Consider the following 21709-nt stretch of genomic DNA (forward strand, 5'->3'; position numbering starts at 1 on the left):
CTCACTCGACGGATTCCCAGCGAGCTCAAATCGAAGGATCTCGGCCTTGACGATCAAAGGCCGGTGCCTAAGAGTTGCAGCCAATGTCAGTCTACTTAGAATGGACCCATTGAAATTAATGGGACTTAAGTTTGACTAAGGTAGGCTTGCAGCCTGAGGGTGGTCTCTAAGACATTCGTAAGCTTCATCACTGTTGAATGGCGTGGGACTTACTTCGGAAGAAACATGCACCGGGTGTGGGGGATGGACAGCGCGCGATCCCTCGCCGCAAAATGAGCAGCGCTCGCTTCGCCTAAGCACGGGGCAGGCCTCCTGCGTCTCCTCCAGGCCCGAGCGGAGCATCCTCGCAGGAAGCCTGGGTTGGGTGGGTCCCTTTCCCAGCCGGTGGGGCTGCATTGCGGGGCTCTGGGCCGCATCCAGAAGAGGCGGAGCCTGCCGCCGCCCCCTCCCATCTAGGAGCCGGCCGGGTATAAAGCGGCACCAGCGGAGCCGGCGCCTCCTTCTCCCCGCCAGGAACTTCTTGGACCTGTCCCCGAGCCCCTGACCGGCCGGCCAGTGCCCAGCCCGCCCTCTCCACGCGCGCCCTCGCTCGCCGGCCTCCGCCATGAGCCACTCCAGCACCATCCGCGCCACCTCCTACCGCCGCACCTTCGGGCCGCCCCCCATGCTGTCGCCGGTGTCGTACTCGTCGTCCCGCCTGGCCTCGTCCTCCTCCGCCACGAGGCTGCTGAGCGCGTCCTCGCTGGGGGGCTCCCTGCGCTCCTACCGCGGCGGAGGCGGCGGGCCCCTGCTATTGCGCTCCAGCACACCGGTGGCGCCGTCGTCGCGCTACACCTACAGCAGCGCCGAGAAGCTGGACTTCTCGGTGGCCGACGCCCTGAACCAGGAGTTCCTGGCCACGCGGAGCAACGAGAAGCAGGAGCTGCAGGAGCTCAACGACCGCTTCGCCAGCTTCATCGAGAAAGTGCGCTACTTGGAGACGCAGAACGCCGCCCTGCTGGCCGAGCTGGGCCAGGCGCGCTCCCAGGAGCCCACCCGCGCCGGCGACCTCTTCCAGGACGAACTCCGCGAGCTGCGCCGGCAGGTGGACGCGCTGGGCAAGGACCGCGACCGGCTGCAGGTCGAGAGGGACAACCTGGCCGAGGACTTGGCCGCCCTCAAGCAGAGGTGAACCGGGCCGGGTTCTTCCCTGGGGATGAGCAGGGAAATCGAGATAACTGATCCTGGGATCTGGGCGGGAACGAGGGAGAACTTTGGGCTGCTCTTGTAGCCGGTTTTAAAAGGCTGGCTGGCTCGGTCGCGGCAATAGCTGCGGAAGCGCGGATTCCTCCGTTCTAGAGCTCTAAATTTGGGTGGTGAGAAGGGCCCAAGAGAGTTGAGCTAGGGAAAGAATCCCTTCTCTTTAAATCGGAGCCTAATTTGAGTGAGTTCCTCCTTTTTGAATGCCAAAGCTGATTGCCGGGGCAGAAGTAGAGGACGACCCCGAACATTACCTTTCTCTGAGCGTGACTCGGCAATCTCTGCAAGTCCGCTTAGTTCGAGAATAGAGAGACGGATCTCTAGGCCGGCTTTGCTTAAGTTCTAGCATCCTTTTTAAAGAAATAGACTCCCAATAGAAATAGACCAGCTTCTGCAGAGAAGGAGAGGCTTAGCTGGGAGTAACAGCAGATAGTGGGGTTTCTGGTGACCGCAAGGTGTAGCTGGTGCTGAACCAGAAAGAAGAGAGTGTCAATTCATTGAGTACAGCAGAGCGCTGAGCCGCCCCGCACCCCCCAATCCGTGTTCTGCCAGGCACTCTAGTAATGGGCGGATTCAGTTAGATACTGAGGAGAGTTAGGATCTTCTGGCCTCTATGTAGTTCTCCCCAGGAACAAAACTGGAAAATAAGATTAAAAATAAGCATAAATGCATAAATGTTTCTTGCCCTGTAACATGATTAATAAGCAAATATGAGCCAATTAAATCTGTGTGTTTGCATACCTCAATCTGAAACTAGAGCAGCATATATACAAAATCTCATTGCTATTATTGTTAAACCAAAGAACAGTTTTTCTCTTGCATGTTAGCCCTTTTAGTAGTGATGGAGGAAAGTACTGGCCCTGGAGCCCATATTTCTCCCTAGTCCCAAGAAAGGATTTAATGGCTGCATCACAGTAACTCCGGGATCCCCTGTATGCCCAGCCCTACACCTAATGCTGAGGAAGAGTCTGTGACTGAATGATGATTAAGGCTGCAATCAGTCACGCCTTCTACAGCACTAAATCGCACAGAATACACTACTACTTTCTTCTGCGTAAACACTTGCAGAATTCTGCTGCATAAGTGCCTAAGTTGGGGGCTTGAGGCATTAACTTGAACTCTGGAATTAGAGAGGTGTTTTGAGTAGAGGCAGCTGAGAGTCAGTATTTTTGAAATGTCTTCCTGCACTGGAAGGACTTTTTCAGTGCAGTGCAACATCTTTTCCAGTAGATATTGTGGGTGTTTCCAGAAGAGGGTTTCATAGTGCCATTGCTCTGCTTTTTTTTTAAAGATTTTTATGGTTGATCCAGACAATAAGAGCTCCCATGTTTCCCCATCCTTTCTATTCTTTTACCACAGAAAATCTGATACAAAAGTGAAGATAGAATGACTGTACCAGTATACTTCCTTGATATTGCTAGAAGCCATCCTTGAGAAATTCTTTGTAGAATGCTGGACAGAGAGTGAACAGGAAACTGTTCTATCCCGAACTTTAAGGGGGAATAAGTTCTTAAACATGCAGAGAGTCAAAAGCTGGCCAGAGAGATGTAGGACTTCTAGACAGAATCCCTAGGGTGTTACCACATGTAGAAGAGACATCATTCCTGACTGACCCTTGGGATAAGCTGTTAGTATGAAAAGGGTGTGGCAGGGATGGTACTCCAATAATGGGGTGAGTACAGCAAGTATCACGTGGGGATGGCTGTGGAAGGGCAGAAAGACAAGGGATCTTGGCAGATTCAGAAGAGAGGTGGGTGAGTTGATTATATGGGGTTGGGTAGTAGAGAATGGTAGCTGGAAAGAACCAGAAGAGCTGTGGAGAATGGCAGGAGGGATGAACTTCTGACACACTTTGGACCCTCCTTCTTTGGTCCTGTTGCATCCATGGACCAGGCAGACAAGAAGGGTGCGGCCATTGGTGGAGCTTAGTGTGAAACCCTTTAGTCCAGCCTTCCCCAACTGGCTGTCCCCAGGTGTGTTGGACCACAACTCCCCTCATCCCAGAGCTGGCTGTGTAGTCCAGTGCATCTGGGGGTGGGGCAGGCTGCTTTAGCTGAAGAGCTGTCTGTGAGTTTGCTGCGCAACGGCACAGCAGAAGTCATCTGAGTTGGCATGCGGCCATGTGATCTGGAGGCCAACATGGGTGGGGTACATGCAGCAGTGTCTTCATGGAAAGGGGCATGTAGCCCATCAGGGGCCCAGCTGGCTCACAGGAGACTGTTCCACCACAGGAGATAATACCTTCCAGGCATGCAGTGGTGCTCTCCATTTTTCCTTCCTTCCTTCATCCTTTTAAAGAAGAGCAGAGACTGCATTCCCCAAGGCACTGTGGGGTGGGGTTTGAGTTTCCGCATCTTGGCATAGATCATGTAATGGCAGATTGGGGTTGGGGGTGGAGGAGAAGGAGACAGATCAGCAGAAGGATCTGAAGCTGGGAAGCAAAATGGGGTGTGTCCCCTTCAGACATGCCAAGTGAAGCATCTCCTGACATGGCTTTCCATCTTCTGAGGCAGGGCTTTATTTAGAGTCCAGGGAAGTATCTGAAGAGAAGGCTATGGCCACACTGACTACAGTTTGCAAAAAGCAGGCTTCATGTTTACTTCAGTGGTGGATAACTAGGATATTAACCTTCAGAAAACCATGGCATGGGAGGATTTTGGTTTTGTGTTTTAACAGCACTGAAGCCTGCAAAGCATTTATGGAATTATCTGAATTTCACTGGATCTGCTGCTTCTCCTCCCAACCAAATCTCCCCAGACCCATTTCTGATACTTACTACTTTCTCCTGACTACCTGGCATCTGTGGGCAGGACTTTGATTTATTTACTTTTCTGTATAACTCTTAGCGTAAAGTAAATGTATCTTCGGTGGCTAGAAAAGTTCATCTGACACACCCCATTATGGGGGTGTGGTAACTCTTTCAATCCAAGGACCACATTTGCTTCTGAAGAAGCTCTTGGAGGCTGCATTTCAGTGGTGGGCAGATCTTAAAGCAAAATGGGCAGGACCAAAAAGTTTTTTTTAAATGTCAGTGCGTTTTAGCTTAAAGTTCTTCCTGCCAGTAATTAAGCCTTAGGAGAAGCATTTCAGCATGAAGCAAAAGCTGCAGAAAAAGGAGGAAACCGCAAAACAATTGATGGCTCATGAAGGGGTGCAGCGTGGGGGACACCAGAATGGCCAGAGGTGCATCCCTGCTCTTCTGTGAACACGGGCTAAGAATCAGCTGTGTCAGATATCAGAGAATCAGGGCAGATGCGTAGCAAACCTGCCTGATTGTTTTCTCATCTAGTTTTCCCTCTGTAAAGAGAGTCCAAAGAGCAGGAAGTGACAGAAACAGTATTTCTAATACAGTGAAAGAGGCATTGGGGTTTGTGCAATAGGGTAGAACATGATCACGGCTTAGATCAAAGGTGGGGAGTACAGCTGGTAAAAAGCCTTTCTGTCCTTCTTTGCCATTCTCTGCCCTTTACAGGCTGGATGAGGAATTGCACAAGCGTGAAGATGCGGAGAATAACTTGGTTCTGTTCCGCAAGGTGAGCGTGCCTGTAGGTGAGGCAAAGCAAGGGGCGTGGTGCTTTTGGCTCTCGTGCACCCACTTGCACACTTGTGCTTGTGTAGTTACAGGCCTCTGGCACATTCTGCCATTTGCATGCTTATTAGCTGTTGCTTCTGTACATGGATGAGTGCACACTTGCACATTTTTTTCTCTCATGCCCCTTGGATGTCAAGGTGAGAGACCTCAGTCTTAAATGCTGTATCTACTCCCCATTGTGTTGAACCAGGAAGTCATGCTCCATCCCCTTAGCCTCTTGACAGCCTGGGCTCTCTTACCTGCTTGCCTTAGTGGGCATATGTAATTTAGAACTTGTGGACATGCTGACAAAATATCTGCCATGAGCATGAAACTTGCCTGTTCATAAAACAGCTGCCATGGTGAGCATGGTTGGACAAAAACTACCCATTTCAGAAGGCAAATAGGCAACATTAAAATAAAAGTTACCTTGCCCAAGAACATAAGGGTCACAAGGCATAGGTGGGGTCTGATCTCCAAAACATAAAGCCTCTCTGGTATACCCAACTACAGATGGTTTTGAAGGGCATCCCTTTGCTTTGCAGCAGGGCTGGAAAATACTTATAAAATCTTAAGAAATACATGCAAATTGGGAGAGTCAAGGAGCCTGGTGGTCACCAGCTGAGGGGTCTAGGAACTCTGGTGCCCTTGGACGCCGTGTTGGAGACTTCAAGGCTAGGAGCATCTCGCCTTCTCTCCCTTGTCTTTCTTTGTCCCCAGTGCAATTCCAGCCAAAAGGGACAGGCTATTTGCTATGGTTGACCATACTTAATTTCTCCTCCCTGATATCGCAGGACGTGGATGATGCCACCCTTTCCCGTCTGGAGCTTGAACGCAAGATTGAATCCCTTATGGATGAAATTGAATTTCTCAAGAAACTGCATGAGGAGGTAGGTCTGGCATCTGAGGTGTGGTCTGAAAAGAAACTTCCTAACTCCTGGCTGTAGAGATGGTTGCCTTGGTTGGTCTGTGCAGAGGTGTTTGTATATCTAGAAGAACCCTCTGAAACTGACTTGTCCCACTTTTTCTGGCTGTTGCGGCTGCTTTTCCCGATGGCTTCAGGCTGTGGGATGACACTCTATCTGCCCCACAGCAGCATGTTTTCCACCAGCTAACTGGCAGTGACGTGGCAGCCTTGGAAGAAAGGTAGGGTCTGCAGAAGAGGTGGTAGAACTGGATGTTGCTGTCTCAGGAGAGATGATGTGGGGAGAGCGAAATAGAGTGTTTAACATTTCTGATGGCCCGAGAACCTTGCAGAAGCCACATTGCTCGTGCTCCATCTAGTGGGAGTCAGCAAAAATGCAGGGGCACTGCTAGCTCCACCCTTTCATCCAGGATTCTGAAGGTCGCTCACCACCTACTTTCACTGTTCCCTTTGCCTGATGTTTCCTCTAGCCGGCCTCTGCTTGTGATGCCCCTCTTCTCCGTGGCCCTTCAGGGTGGGCTCTTGACAGGCCAGCCTTCTATGTGCTAATTGCGTTGCCGTGTGTGATACTGCCGTGCCTTATATAGGGTTGGTCTGCATCCACTTAAGGAAGGGAGAATGTATGTTTTGCCCTCCCTCTTTTGCCTGTCTCCTTACCTGGTGCAGCCAAACGCATGACTGACACACCCTTGTATGTCTCTGACACATTCACCTGTGTGCCTGATATACACAGGAGCTGCATGATATGCAGGTGAGCATCCACAGCCAGCAGCAGGTACAGGTGGAGGTGGAGCAGGCCAAGCCGGACCTGACAGCTGCTCTGCGAGAGATCCGCACCCAGTATGAGAGCATCGCAGTCAAGAACCTGCAAGAGTCTGAGGAGTGGTACAAATCCAAGGTGCTTCGATTGGGTGCGAGCACAAGGGGGTGAGGGGGCGGGGCCTATATTTGGGAGACTAATGAGTGATGCTGGACCTGGGCTCAAACCTCTGCTCTGCCCCAAAATTTCCTGTCTGGCCTTTCATATGTGGCTGCTGTGAGGACAAATGTGTGCAACCCCCGTGCAAGATGCCCCGAGCTGCTTGAAGGAAGTGTGGGGTATGCAGGTTGACAGGAAGCTGGCACAAGCCTGAGGAGGAACCGTCAGTCCAGGCCTACCTAAGCACATGCTTGGCATGAAGCAGGTCCCTGGTTCAGGGCCTGGCAACTAAAAAAGACCAAGAGGCACTTGATAGCAGCAGCCTCTTCCTGTGACCCTGGAGAGTCGACATTCTTGGGCTAGATGGACCAAGAGTCTGATGCCCCCCGTGTTCCTGCATGCAGGGATTCACAATCTTGGGCCGCCTTTGCTGGCCAAACCAAGGCTGTTGGTAGTTGTTTCCCCCCTTCCTCATTCATTTGAGGAAATGCCCCTGCCTTATAGCAAAGGCATCTCTGGCGATCTTTGTGTGAGGAAACGTGGCTGGGGAGCATACTGGTTTCATCCAATGCGTAATGCTGGGTCTCGCGTGGGAAGGGGGCAGAAAGCCTTTACCCCCCTGCAGGATGCTTCCTCTCTTCCCTGGGTGACAGAACAGTACACGTGACCCCTCCTAAGGAGGAGAGCCTCTAGAGAGAGCCATGAATCCCTCCTCAGTCTTGCACTCACATCATCAGCACACACGCACACATGGAGAGGGGAGGGAGGGAGAACTGTTCTTGATGAGCCTGAAGAGTGCCAGGGTTGTGGGTTGTTTTGGGGTTCCTTCCCCTCTCCTGACACCCCCAATTTCTTGCAGTTTGCTGACTTGTCCGATGCGGCCAACCGGAACCATGAGGCCCTTCGCCAGGCAAAGCAGGAGATGAATGAATCACGCCGCCAGATCCAGAGCCTCACCTGCGAGGTGGATGGGCTCAAAGGGACTGTAAGTAAGGCAGCCGGTGTCCCAGAGCCCGGCACCCCTTCCTTGGGACTGCTGCCCAGCCTCCCACCCTGCTGAGCTCTTTGCCGCCACTTTGATCTCAAGTCACCCATGGCAGGGAAACCTCCCTCTCTGGTTGGACACGGGCTCAGTGAGCCCCCAGCCCCAGAAGATATTTGCAGTTCCCCATCAGGAGCTTGCAGTAACGAAGTGGTGTTCCACCTCTTTCCACCTGAGGGCCAAATTTCGTTTCAGAGAAATTCTCTGGGGCTGGGTGCCAGGGTCGGTGGGGCTAAAAGGAGCAGGGCCAAAAAATGCCAGCCTAGTTTGGCTTAAAGGGCTTCCTGCCAGTCACTAAGCCTTAGAAGAGGCATTTCAAAATTTAGAATGAGGGGAAATGCACACAACCTGGGAAGCCATCAGCTGATTGCTGGCTGGGGGAAGGGGGTCTCAGTCATCTATAGCAGCCTTCCCCAACCTTGTGCTTTCCAAACAGGTTTGGACTGCAACACCCAGAATTCCCAGTCAATGGTCTTGCTGGATGGGAATTCTGGGAGTTGCAGTCAAAATGCCCCTGAAGGCCACCAGGTTGGGGAAGGCTGATCTAGAGGCCCAGATTTGCCCTACTCACCAGCCTGAAGTCTTGCCCCCTGTGGTACAAATGTATTAGTCCTTTAGGTTTGTAACGGGGCATCCAGCTCCCTTTCCAAATATTACAGCTTCTTGTCTAATACTGAAACATTCCAGGAAACGTGGAAGAAATGTTAGGCTTCTTTTGGCAACTGATGACAAACTACTGATCTTTTATTTGAATAATTATGGTGTGCCGTCAGCCTCGACAGCTAGATTCTAATAGCACCATTGGGCATTTGAAAAACATTGCTCATTCCTCCCACTCTTCCACCCTTTTTGTTCTTTTTACTCATGGGCCTGAGGTCTGCTGGGGTGCCTAATGAAGAACATTTCTAGTAAGTATGTGTAGATGGAAGCCAAACTGCTGGGGATCCAGTGTGATGTAGTGGTTAGATTCAGGCCTGGGAGACCCAGGTTCAAATCCCCGCCTAGCCATGAAGTTCACTGAGTGATTTTAGGCTTGCCACTCTTGTCTCCACCTAACCACTGATTGTGGAGAAAAGAGGGGCAGGAAGAACCATATTACACAGACTTGAGCTTCTTTAAAAAAAAAAAAAAAGGAAATAAATGGAACTATTCATGATCTGATGAAAGGTGATTTGTTAAATTATTGATCTTAGTTTAATTTATTTTGGTCAAATCAATAATCAGTTCAGTTTATGGGCTATATGGTAGTGATAAGGAGAAAAAAATAACAGGGCCTATGGGCCTATCTTGCAATCCCAGCTGAAGGAGCCAAAATGTAATGTAGTGTGTTGTACACTTGGAAGTGGCATCCATTTCCTGTTCTGGAAGCTAGGCATTAGCTCTGAAACTAGCTCACCAATTTGGTGCAGGGTCTTAGGGTCTGTGGCTTTTGGGAAAGGTGCTTGGGCCCTGGCCAAGATTTTCACATTTAAGCCATGGTTCTGCTTGCCTTGCCAGAATGAAGCCTTGCTGAGGCAGATGCGGGATCTGGAAGACCAGTATGGGATGGAGATCGGCTCGTACCAGGAGACAGTGTCACGCCTGGAGCAGGAGATCCAGCACATGAAGGAAGAGATGGCTCGCCACCTGCGGGAGTACCAGGACCTCCTGAATGTCAAGATGGCCCTTGACATTGAGATAGCTACTTACCGCAAGCTGCTGGAGGGGGAGGAGAGCAGGTGCATAATCAGAGGGAGAAGGGATTCCCTTCTAGAGGGTTCTTCAGCCATTCTTTAGCCACAGCTGGAATTTTGAGAACGTTGTGGGCACTGTCGCAAAATGGCTGCCTTGGAGGGCTGCCTTGCTGGTCAGAAAATGCTCATTTCAGAGAAGTCAAAATAGTGAGCTTGAGAGATAAGTAATTTGCCAAAATAACGGACTACAGGGCAGAGTGAGCCCCATAACAAAAAGCACAATTTGAATCTGACTCTCTGTTCAAACAGAACAGTCATTTCACAGAAAGCAAACTCTTTCTGGTTTTGTACAACCCACCCTTAAAACAGCCTATGGTTTGTGGTGGCACGTTAATCATGGCCACAACTCCCCTCTCCAGGTTCAGCTGCCACAATAAGCTGGGCCTGTGTCTGCTGGCCAGTTCATTTCCCTTTCCTCACCAAAACACAAGCACACTTTTTCTCACAGGATCATCCACACAGACCCACATCTCCCTTTCTCAGGGTCATCCGTGGCCCTTTCTCCTATGTTCAGACACATACAAATTCACCCTTTTATGCAGTCATACACACTCTGACATACATGTGCATGTACACACACGGAGTGAAGATGGAGAGTGCCTGTGAGCCCAGCGCTTCACGTTGCATGGTGAAAGTGGGCATGGAAGTGCATGCCCCAATGCCGGAGTTTTTAAAAAATTAACACGAATATATATGTGGGGCAGGAAGCCGAGCAGAAATGGAGGGTGGTGCTGCAGGCGTCCTGCTGCTTGCTGGGAGAGGCAGCCCTCTAGCTCTGCATGGTGCGGCCCTTCCCCTTGCCAGGGGATTGGGGCAGCTTCTCCCTCTGGCAGGAAGAGGAGCAGCAGTTTTACGGGGGAAGTTCAGGGCGTACGTTGCAGGAGCTTGTTGTAGAGCTCACTGTCCTCTGTTCCCTGCAGGATTGCAGTCCCTGTGCAGTCCATGGCCTCGCTCAGCATCAAAGCAGCAGGTAAGTGCTAGAGCTCCCTATGTGGGTAGCGTTAGAAAAGCATCATGTATGCCTATGTGTATTCATGTGGGCTTCTGGGAGAGCAGACACAAAGCTCGGTTTGCAGGTGGAATCGTGCGTGTTCGTGCTCACCTCCTGCTCCCCCTCTTTCATTTATGGCTGACTTAGCAGGGAACACACAGGTTGGTCATCTTCCCACATCACAGCTGGGTTAAGCTTAGCCTTTGGCTTCTTTTTGGGAAACAAGCAAGCAGGCACCTCCCCGTCTCTGTCTCCCACCTGCTTCTAATTCCTCCTGACATTTCCCAGCTCGGCCTGGGCCCGGGGTGCAGGGGAGGCTTGTCTTGACACTGCTCTGCCCGCTCTCCTGAACTTCTCCCCCCCCCCCCCCCGCCACATGTAGTTTCAGAGCCGGAGCCAACTGTAGAGACCCACACCAGGAAGACAGTGCTGATCAAAACCATCGAGACTCGAGATGGGGAGGTGAGTTCACGGCAGTCTCCAGTCTGGCAGGGGGCGTGAAAGGGAGAGGGAAGGTCTACTGCCTTGGCATGACCATAAGTTGTGGGACTATCTACTGTCGGGGTGTTGCTCTTTCAGTGTGAGGGCCAAATTAAATTTTGGGGATCAATTTTGCATGAGGGGGGTGATGAATCCCAGTGTTGGGGGTGGAGAGAAGAATACTGCAGCTTTCCCAGCCTATAACTAATGCTTAGGAGAAGCACTTACAGCCTTCCAGAATGGAGTGGGGAGGACTGCACAAATCAGAGAAACCATCCAATGACTGGCGTATGGGGAGACGCAAGTGGACCATTGGGATGGGGATAAGCTGCCTGAGAACTGGGGAAGGCCAAATTAGTATCCAAACCAGGCTGGATTTATTACCCCAGCCCCAAGCTTCTGCACCCTGATCCACACAGAGGATTGTATCCAGGGCCAGAGCAAAGTGGGAGGCTAAAGCTGGCTTGGTCGTATGACAGAGCTTTCTGCACCAGGAAGGTTTTATCTTCTTCCCTAACTCAGGCCTCCTCCTGGGTATAAGGAATGAAACCCAAGCAATGACGATACGGGAGGCAAAGTACCAAGCGGCAACAGTTTAATACGTTCTGGCCAGACCGGGCACTCACCCCGAAGGTAGTGCACTGGAGGAGCGGTTTACACAGCCTCTTATTCCCTGCTTCACGCGCAAAGTCCCCGCCTCCTTTCTCCCATTGGCTGGGATACTGGGAATTCCCATTCTTCCCGTCCACCTTCATCATACTACTCCTTGGTATGTTACCCCCACCTGCTCATACATCCCATGTTCACGTTAATAACCCTCTGAGTCATAGCAGGAGGCACTATTAATATGCATTAGCTAATTGCGCAGCCGTATTTTGGATTCTAAGTCCAAAAGTTTAATGCCATGTCGACTGATTATTAATATGCATCCTATTAGTTTTAGTACTAGTTTCATTATTAATCACCAATTGTTCTATAGCCTTAACTGTTCTAATCTGTTAGTCACAGTAATTTTCTGCTTCTCACAATCCACCCTTTTTCTTTTGGTTCTATCTTACTGTGACTAATTCTTCATCAGGTTTCCCTAAAGGTCCCTGTAGCATAGCCTTCTCAGCTTCAAACTCTTCCTATTTTGGCACCACTGAAAAGGTCATTATCCGCTGCCCCTGGGAATTATACTTGTGGGTCATCACTACGTGGATGGACTCTATCCAGTTCTCTATTAGCACAATGTCTAATTGTGGTACGTAGCCTGTACAGAACTGGTACAATTCCTATGTGCAGGTGCACAATCGGGACAATGTGCACAGCAGCTGCACTCACACCAGCAGCTGCACTCACAGAACCAGCACATCCGAGGACCAGGCTTTTAAGTCGCCTGACCAGTCCTCCTGTGCTGATTCAGGTCCTTCCGGTGTAGCTTAAGTTTCAGAGGTTCGTTTCCAGCAGACACCACCCACTCCTCCTGTTCTGGTGGTGAAACGGGCCCTTTCACCCTTGTGTAATGGGCCCACCCTTTTTCTTTCGGTCATCAGTAACACCAGTAGTGGGCCTTCCCATTTGGGTTGCAGCTTGGAGTCCTTCCAGGATTTTACCAGAACCCAGTCTCCAGTTTTGAACAGATGTACTGTGAAGTCCAGGGGAGCTGTTTGTGCCAGTAGTCCCTTCTCCCTGAGGGCAGATAAAGAAGATATCCCCAGTATATAGTTCCGCAGAAATTTATCTTTTGACTTGAAACTCGGTAACTCCCCCACCCGCCCCAAGTAAGGCAATTCAAACAGCATTTCATAGGGTGATTTTCCTGTATCCTTCCTTGGAGCAGCTCATATTTGGAGCAAGGCTATAGGTAAACACTTTGTCCAAGGCAGTTTAGTTTCCATTATTAGTTCCTTTAATTGCTGCTTCAGGGTCTGACTCATCCCACTTCCTTCATCCTTGCTACTCCAGCCTTATCATACTTAAGGCTTATGAAAAGGAACTTCAACCAAGGGGATCAAGTTCAGTATTGATAGTGGAGCCTCAGCTTCTTCAATAGAAGCCCTCTTTGCTTCCAAGCCTGCCAGTCTATTTCATCTCGTTTCTTCACCATTCCCAGACTGATCTCCCTTTACATGAGCCGGTTTTTACAGTACTTGCACCAACCTCTCATGCACCAAAACTTTTCCTCTACTCATGATCAAACTCCTTTCCTGCCAAATTTTCCCAAAGGCATTTGCTAGCCCAAATACATCCCAATGCCACATCAGTTTTTAGAAATTGATCTACAAGAGCCTTAGCTCCCCAAAGGCTCCTTTCATGGAGTCTCTGAATTACTTGCCTAGCTAGTCCCTTAGATGGCCATTCTCAGCCATCAGACATTACCCATCTTCCAGAGTCTAGATTCTTCTCCATTCCCAGTTCCTTCCTACAATTTCAGGGCTCACTTCAGAGCCCATAACTCACAAATTTGGGCTGACCAAGAGGAGGAGTCCAAGTCCCTTCTGCCTCCTATCAAGAAATCTGCAGAATTCACACTTCCTCCAGTAGTCAAAATCAAATCTGGTTGATTCATCAATACAGCCTCATACTTAATAAGTCAGTTAGCCAGTTAGCCACCTTCCAGCCCTGGTGGCTTGTCACACCGATCAGGGCAAATAGGTTTATTTACCATTCAATGCATGGATCCATGGGTGCCTAAGAAGGAACAGCCAATGCTAATTCCATTAGGGTTATATAGAATAGGAAAGTGATTGGATACATGTCAGAGCACCATAAAGAAAAGTTACATTTCACTCTAATTAGATGCCTTTGACCGGCCTTCCAAACTAAAGTTACCTTAGACAGGCTGGCCAAGTTAAGTACAGGTTTAGAGAGGCAGTTTAGCAAGCCTATAAAACACACAGATTCCCCACTAATGGAGTGTGGTCATCTGGTCTTCACCACCAGACACTGAGGCATCTTTTGATGTGCTTATGGCAAGGCAGTGAGGTGGGATAGTAAGAATTGTTTTTCTGAGCACCGGCTAACAGCTTGCACTGGGGGTGCCATTGTTACCACCAAAGCTTCCCCAGTAGCTAACTTCCTGGCTTCTTCAGCCAATAGGGCTGTGGCTGCACAGGCTGTTTCCTCCATCCCTTTAATACAAGCCCTCTCTTTGATTCCCCTTCCTCAGTAAATACTGCAGTAGTAAATAAAAAAATGCTCCTATTCACCATAGCCTCATAAACTTTCCTTTAGCACTCTTCTCCATAGGGCACTTGAGCCCTTCAAGAGGAGATGTGTAGCATCATTTGCACATAATTCCAAGTTGAGTGATAAAACATAGAAACAAATTGAGTCAGAAAGGGGTCCTCTCCTGGTCATCTAGTCTGACCCCCCCCGGCTTCAGGCAACTCTGTTCCTATAATCCACAACATGTGGTTGTCCAAACTGCTTCACTGATGGGCCTTAACAACCTCCCATGAAATCCATCCCATTCTCTGGGGGTTCCTAACCCCCAGGGATTATCTTCTAACATTTAACCTGAAACCTAGTTCCTGGAGTTTTGTTTTATTGGAATGCAGCCTGCCCTTCAGGCATTAGTCCAATTAGTGCTTTGAAACAAACTTATCACCTTTTCAGAATCCTCTGGAAAAACTAGGATTCTGATTCTTCTAATTATGCAACTCAGAAGTGGCAAATGGTTGTTAAACACACACAAAAAACATAAACACAAACCCAGGCAGAACCTGTCACAGTGGCATCTGCCCTTTCTTGCTGTCAAGTTATGGCCTGCTCACTCTCGAGCCCAATGCAATACATTCTCGCAGGGAGAGGCATCATGCCTGCCCCCTTCTCCCTCCCTTTTTTGCCACAAAGTGTTCCAGTTTTCCTTCCAGGCCTCACAAGCACCAGCTGCCTGTGGTCTTAGAGATAAATCAGTATTGGTCCTCCTCATTAGCTTTGTCTCTACCTCCCCTCCAACAACTTCTACCAAAAATCCCAGTCCGGCTAGGAGATCTCTCCCTGCCAAGTTACAAATTTCCTCCCCCAATACAAAATCATACCACACAACGGTTGCACCATGCTCATATTTTACCTGAGCAGCTTCAAATATTTTTGCTTTTACCAGATTGCCTCCCACTCCTTGAGCCATCAATTCCCCTTTTCCCAATTTCATTCCATCTGGAATCATATTCATTGTGGAGCAGATAGCTCCAGAGCCTACCATAAATACCATGCCTTTCCCAAATGGTCCCACTTTCAAATTTATCAAAGGTTCCCAGTGGGCCCTCCTATAAGGAGACCCCTGACCTTCCTAATCTTTGTCCATATTCATGATAGAAATCAACCTCTCCTCTCCTCTCAGCTCACCCAGGACACTCTTGTTTAAAGTGCCCAACCTTTCCACATTGATAGCATCCCACGCTTAATCCTTCATTCATTCACCCCCTCCTAGGTGTGGGCTGAAGTCCTCTTCCTCGACCTCATCCTCTACCTGACTTACTCCCATTTCCTCTATTGCCACTGCATTCCTTATTAGTCCCCTTTCTTCCTCCGTAAAGAGGGTATTTATCTTGAGAGAAAAGGGTCCTTATTATTTACATAAATGTTTAGGGCCTGACATAACCATCCCTCATCTGCTCCAAATCGGAGCCAGAATATTGCTGGGGGTCAAATACTTTCCTTTGTCCAAACAAAACAACAGTAATTAATAATCATTTCTCTACTTTTTCCTGGGGTGTGGGAAAGTCCTTCCCATTGTTTCAACATCTGTCCCAGAGGACTGTTGGGAGGAATTTGGGATAATTTGCCCCCATTCTTGCCCTCCTTGGGCTTGGCTTTGGATCCTGAGGATCCCATGCCTGTCTTTCATATCTCTTAGCCCCTAGTAGGTCAGGAGCGGAACTTGTTCTCGTCCCTAGTGGACTTAACACTCGCTAATATTTGAAAGGCGGGAGGGCAAACATTTGAAGGTGGGAGGGCAAATATGGAAGCAGGCGTTCCTTCAAGTATTATTATTATTATTATTATTATTATTATTATTATTATTATTATTATTATTATAACATTTCTATGCCGCCCCTTGCCGAAACCTCGGGGCGGCTTACAACATGATAAAATACATTGAAATACAATAGTACATAATAAATTACCATTAAATATAACAATACAAAAAATACTTTGATTATCCCAATGTATCCAGGTCCCAAGCCGTTAAGGGCTTTGTAGGTGATAACCAGCACCTTGAATTGAGCCCAGACTTCGATGGAAAGCCAGTGAAGCTGGTAGAGGACTGAGGTTATGTGAGAATAATGCCCAGTCCCCATCAGCAACCTGGCTGCTCTATTTTGCACCATCTGAAGTATCCGGACTGTCTTCAAGGGCAGCCCCACGTAGAGCGCGTTACAGAAATCCAATCGGGAAGTAACCAATGCATGCGTCACTGTTGCTAGTCAATCGTCCTCCAGGTAGGGGCGCAGCTGATGGATTAGCCGATGCTGAAGGAAAGCGCTCCTCGCCACCACAGTCACTTGAGCTTCCAAGGACAACTCCGGGTCGAGGAGCACTCCCAAGCTATGGACCCTGTCCTTCAGAGGGAGTGCAACCCCATTCAGGACAAGGTCCAGGTCACCCACCCAGGAGTTCAACCCACCCACCAACAGGAGTGACTAGCGAGTGTAAAATAAAGAAATTTGGCTCGGTACTCTGGGATCTGAGTTTTGCAAGTATGCATAGTATTAGCTTGTTTTTGCATACATTTTCCTGTTTAGGACAGAACTCCCACTGCGGGCCACTAGAACGCCTCCACAGCCAGCACTGGAGCACTTTCCTGCCTGTGCTCTCGTGTTTATTGGAGCACTTATGTATGATGGAGCAGCCTTCCCCAGCTTCAGCTCCCATCTGCCCCAGCCAGCACATCCGAAAGCCAGGAGTGCTGGGAGCTGGATGCCAAAGCATCTTGAAAGAAAGTAGATCTGCAGCTGTGCTGGCTTCCACTCCCAGCATTCCTGACCACTGGCCATGCTGGCAGGGAGCTTCTGGGAGCTGCTCTGGAGATCTGCCTCCTGAGAGGGTCGATACTGGGGAATGCTAGACTAAAAGCATTTTTTAATTTTTTTAAAAAAAGGATTAGTTTTACACCCAGTACCAAACACCGCCCCACCCAACACTACTTACAGTTCAGTGGACAGGCTCACTTTACTCACTCTGCTTTCAAGCCCCTCCCTGCCAAAGGCTGCTGTGACCCCGTAGCCTGCCTTTTTCTTCCTCTCAGGTGGTGACCGAATCAAGGAAAGAGCAGAGAGCTGAAATAGAGAAGTGATGCCGGCCGCAGCAGGCACCTTCCCCGTGCCGCGGAGAGGGGTGCGAAATCCACCCGATGTGCAGAAGCCCCAGCAGCAGACCCCACCTGTCTTCACCAAGCCGCACTGGCCTTACTGTCTTAGGAGGAGGACAACGACAAGCCCCTGGCCTCCCTCAGCTTCCCACGCCGCTCCAGGCTTCCCACGCCGGCTCGACCCTTCCATGTGCGCCTCTAGCCTTCCTGGCGGCAGCCTGGCTTTGATCCCAGCAATAACCACACACGGGCTGGGGGAGTGGGGATGCTGTCTTGCTCTCCTCTCCCATGGGCTCCTACCTCTTTTTACCACGCAGTCTCTCCCCTTGCCTAGTAAGGCCCTTTCCCTCTCCGCCTCGTCCTGAAGGAGAGACGAGTTGCCTTCCTGCAAGCAAACCGTCACGCATTGATCCACGCCAACACAGATCTGCCAAAGACATTATAGATTCGAACCCTGAGATGGGGGACCAGGTCCCTCGATCCTCATCACAGCTGCGCATGCTCGTGGCATCTGGCAAGTCTGGCTAGGCACACCCGCCTGGAAACACCAAAGAGGACCAGAAGCTTGGTCATTGCCATTCACTTCTGTGTGCTGATCGCTTGAGGCCCATCACTGCTCACAGAGGTTGTCAGCCGCGCTCGTTATGAGAATATCCTTAAGCAAGAGTAGCACGCTGAGCTACCTATCAGTAAGTCCCCGGTTTGAATCTTGCTGCTGCCATGAACTCACTTAGTGGCCTTAGGTAGGAAAGCTAGTCTCTTGTTCCCACTTAGCTTCAACTCCCCTCCCCTGTCTGCGACACGGGGAGAATAACACCGACTTAAGTTACAGGGCTGTTGTAAGGACAACAATGACATAAATGCCTGTGAAGTGCTTTGAACATGTGAATGTGGCAGACCAAGGGTGGGAAGCATGTGGCCCTCCAGACTTCTGGGGCATGCACCTCCATTGGTTGCTTGGCTAGTGCCGCTGGGAGCTGAAGGCCAAAACATCTGAAGGGGCACAATTTGCCTACTCTGTAATAGACAAATGGTAGGTATTATTTCCTTTTTAAGGATGCCATTCTATACAAAACTACCTGAGACTCATCCCTGTTGAACTCAGTGGAACTTACTTCTGATTAGATTGCATAGATCATATTGTAAGAGTACCCAAGATGGATACATAATTTTAAAAATGCTCAATGTTAAAAAAAAATAGAATGTGCAATGGAATTATAAAAAAAAAACTATTTTAAAAGAACAAAGACAGGCCACCAGTGAGGTGATCCTTCTGGGGTGTTGCTGATAGTTAACACTGAAGAGTCTGCTGGTGACAATCTTACCAGCCAAAATTACAGGTATTTACACAGAAATAAGTCTCATTAAATTGTGGGGCTTTTTTTCCCTTATCATAGCCTTAAAGTGATATTACTCTGCCTTCAGAAAGAATTGCCTCTATAGCAGTAGTTCTTCCCTACTAGATAAATGTTAGACCTTCAGGAAAGCAACTTTTCCAGGCTTCAACTGCTGATAGCTCATCTAACCTATTCCACCAGGCCCCCAAGTAACCTCCATTTCATCTGTTAACTTACTTTCTTGTTAATCTCTCACCTAACCCCGTCCTTTTGCTATAAGTTTGCTACAAGGAATGGCGAGGGGACCCCACCATTTCTGCTTCCACCAGTCAAGAAAGCCACTGGACTCCCCCATCCTCTATACTGCCTACAGGTCAGTGTCCTAGATGAGCAAACAGTCTCTGGAATGCACAGACATGCTTAGGCATCACTTTTAAACACTCCAAGCTAACCTATTTTTAAAATACTATGTAAAAACAGGGAAGATTGCATACATCTAGCAGTTGTGATTCCCTACCATCAGTAAGTGTTGATTTCTTAATAGGCAAGGGCATCAAAGGGTTCTTTACCAAAGCTGTGGTGGCCTCTTACGAATGTTGATGAAAACCTCTGATCTGTTCAACTACTTTTTCTCAGCTCCACATTCACAGACCTTCCCAATTGCTTGCTAATGTATATAAAAGCATTATTTGTGTCATGGCTCTGTTTTATCATGTTCTGTACCTACCACCAATATATATTCCAAGGGTAACACCAGCTTTGCTTTGATCTAATTCTTGGATAGAATTAGTCCCGTGGTCTTTATTTACACTCTTCCCATTCATTAGCCATGCAAAAGAATGCAGTTAATAAAGCCTAAAAGTTGACATCTTGATTTCTTAAAAGCCCCTTCTGGCTCATCAGTATTTGAGACTTTGCTCATCAATCTCACTTCAGCTTGCTAACTTTTTACTGTTCTTGCTCCTGTCCTTTTCACTAAAGGTTAACATACAAAAAATGTATCAAAGTCGTTGCACTAAAAGCTTTGTGTGAATGCCAAGCAGTCCTGAGGGACCAGAAGCAGGAGTGCCAAAATGGCCGGCATCCTTAATTTAATTGCAAAGCCTCAAAATGAGTTATTCATAATTGCACTGTAAAGCTACTGTAATATAGTGCCTGAGGAAGCTGTCCCATGCCTATTTAGACAGCAAAAAGTCCTACAACTCCCAGCTATGCTGGCTGGAGCATGCTGGGAGTTGTATCACCTTTTTTGGAGGCATAGGACTGAACCTAAAGCCCCATTACCCCGAATAAGCCTGGTATAGCTCAATGAAGTCCCCAGTATAAATCTCATACCTGCCTTGGGCTTGGAGGCTGATCTTGATAAACTGCCTTCTCTTAGCCCAAACTGGGATTTAACACCGATTTTTCTTAGAGGTAAGGAACTATCTCAAGTATAGGTAGTTGAGCTAACATCTGTGAAGTGCTCTGAATGCTAAGCATCATATACACCTACACATTATTTTAAATTTAGCTTTAGAATAGACTTCCCCAACTTGGTACCTTCTAGATGGAAAGGACTGCCGTTTTTATTTTTCCCAGTTTACTCACTGTTGTTCAGATCACTGTTTTCATAACTTTCTGGAAGTTTTAGTGCATACTATAAGAATGCTCTGTGCCATCCTACTGCACAGCTGTCATTTCCATCTTCCAAAACTTTCCTAGTCTTGTCTTAAATATTTATAATAGGTTGTTACGGTAGTATTCTACAGATAGTCCTATGCAGGTCTTGTTCCTTTTCCATTTGATTTTATCTGCTCTGAGCTGAAGGCAAAATTTTCCTTTTAGGGAGGCTCACAAGCTTTGATTTTGACTGACAGTGGTTGGACACTAAATGTTAGCAACATCACTTTCAGGTAATCCTTTTCCGTTTTTCCAAGTAATGATTATTCACTTTTCAATATCCTCTGTAGCTTTCCCCTCTGTTTGGCCTCTCCAGAGCTTTCCTCATGCTCCTGTGGGGAAAACCAAAACCGGAGCTGGTATGCCATTTCTAAGCACGTTTCAGGGAAATACACCCCACTGAATTCAAGGGAGCTTATTTCTGAGTCCCAACCTATAGGTTCTTGCAGAAGACGGCCGGAACAACAAAAAGCATACTGCACATGCAATATACCTACAGGGATTCCAAATTCTACATGACTGTTTAAGATACAGAGCAGAGATCTGGTTGCAGAGTTGCCAGATTGCAACCCCTTAAACACAATTTTAACAATGCACAGGAAAATACTGCTCTGCCTTCTTATGGTCTGTTCTTCTTACTTGTCTCTTCCTGCCATGGAGCAGCTTCCAAGTCCCCCTTGAAACTGGAATGGGTAAGAATGTGCTGAAATGCAGAAGTTCCTGCCGCATTATAAATGTTCCCCATTCAGGTCTGGCTATTCAGGTTGCATCCATTCTTGAACCTACACATACTGGCCTTTTGCAACAGTTCATATAACCTTGGGTAGAGGGTGATATAACCATTGAGGCATTTTATTTTGGTGAGCATGTAACTGACATACTGTAGAATTAGAACTGGTATATGAAGAGAAAAACTTTGCCTGTTAGTGGCTGTGACTCTTCTTTTTCTTTCCTTTGGGAGACCTATCTGGGATATACTTTTGGTACAGTAACCATCATGGAAATAAGGCCACTTTTACAAACAAGCAATGGTGATAAAATTCAGAAGTAGCAGTGGTGGCATTTTCACAGACTTAGAGACTGAAATCCCGGGCAGAATTTGATATGCCTAACTGCATAGCATGGGGCTGCATTATTTATTTATTTATGTATTAAAACATTTTTATGCCGCCCCATTCGCCGAAGCCTCGGGGCGGCTTACAACAAATAAGTTAAATAACATTTTAAAATATATACATTAAAATAAATTACAAATATACAATATGAAATAAGCCGCCCTGGCCAGAAAAATCCAATAATATTAACATTTAAAATGCTGCTTGAATAAAAAGGTCTTCGCCTGGCGCCGAAAAACAAATAACGACAGCACCAGGTGGACCTCTCTGGGGAGCGCATTCCGTAACTTAGGCGCCACCGCTGAGAAAGCCCTCCTCCGAGTAGCCACCCTCCTAATTTCTTTCATGGAGGGCTCCTGGAGAAGGGCCTCTCCCGCCGATCTCAGGGGGTGGCTGG

The 21709-nt window shown here is 48.3% G+C and overlaps 1 protein-coding gene across 1 annotated transcript; it reads left to right on the forward strand.

The window, feature by feature from the left end:
* Nucleotides 1-604: 604 nt before the first annotated feature.
* On the forward strand, nucleotides 605-17289 carry PRPH (peripherin). Its single transcript, XM_044449572.1, has 9 exons — nucleotides 605-1167; nucleotides 4712-4772; nucleotides 5605-5700; nucleotides 6469-6633; nucleotides 7514-7639; nucleotides 9194-9414; nucleotides 10350-10399; nucleotides 10803-10882; nucleotides 17136-17289. The coding sequence occupies exons 1-9, from the start codon at nucleotides 605-607 to the stop codon at nucleotides 17181-17183; spliced, it is 1410 nt and encodes a 469-aa protein (XP_044305507.1). The 3' UTR covers nucleotides 17184-17289.
* Nucleotides 17290-21709: the final 4420 nt, after the last annotated feature.

The sequence above is a fragment of the Varanus komodoensis genome, unplaced genomic scaffold, assembly GCF_004798865.1.
Source record: "Varanus komodoensis strain SLA01 unplaced genomic scaffold, ASM479886v1 scaffold59_1, whole genome shotgun sequence".
In the NCBI taxonomy this organism is placed as follows: Eukaryota; Metazoa; Chordata; class Lepidosauria; order Squamata; family Varanidae; genus Varanus; species Varanus komodoensis.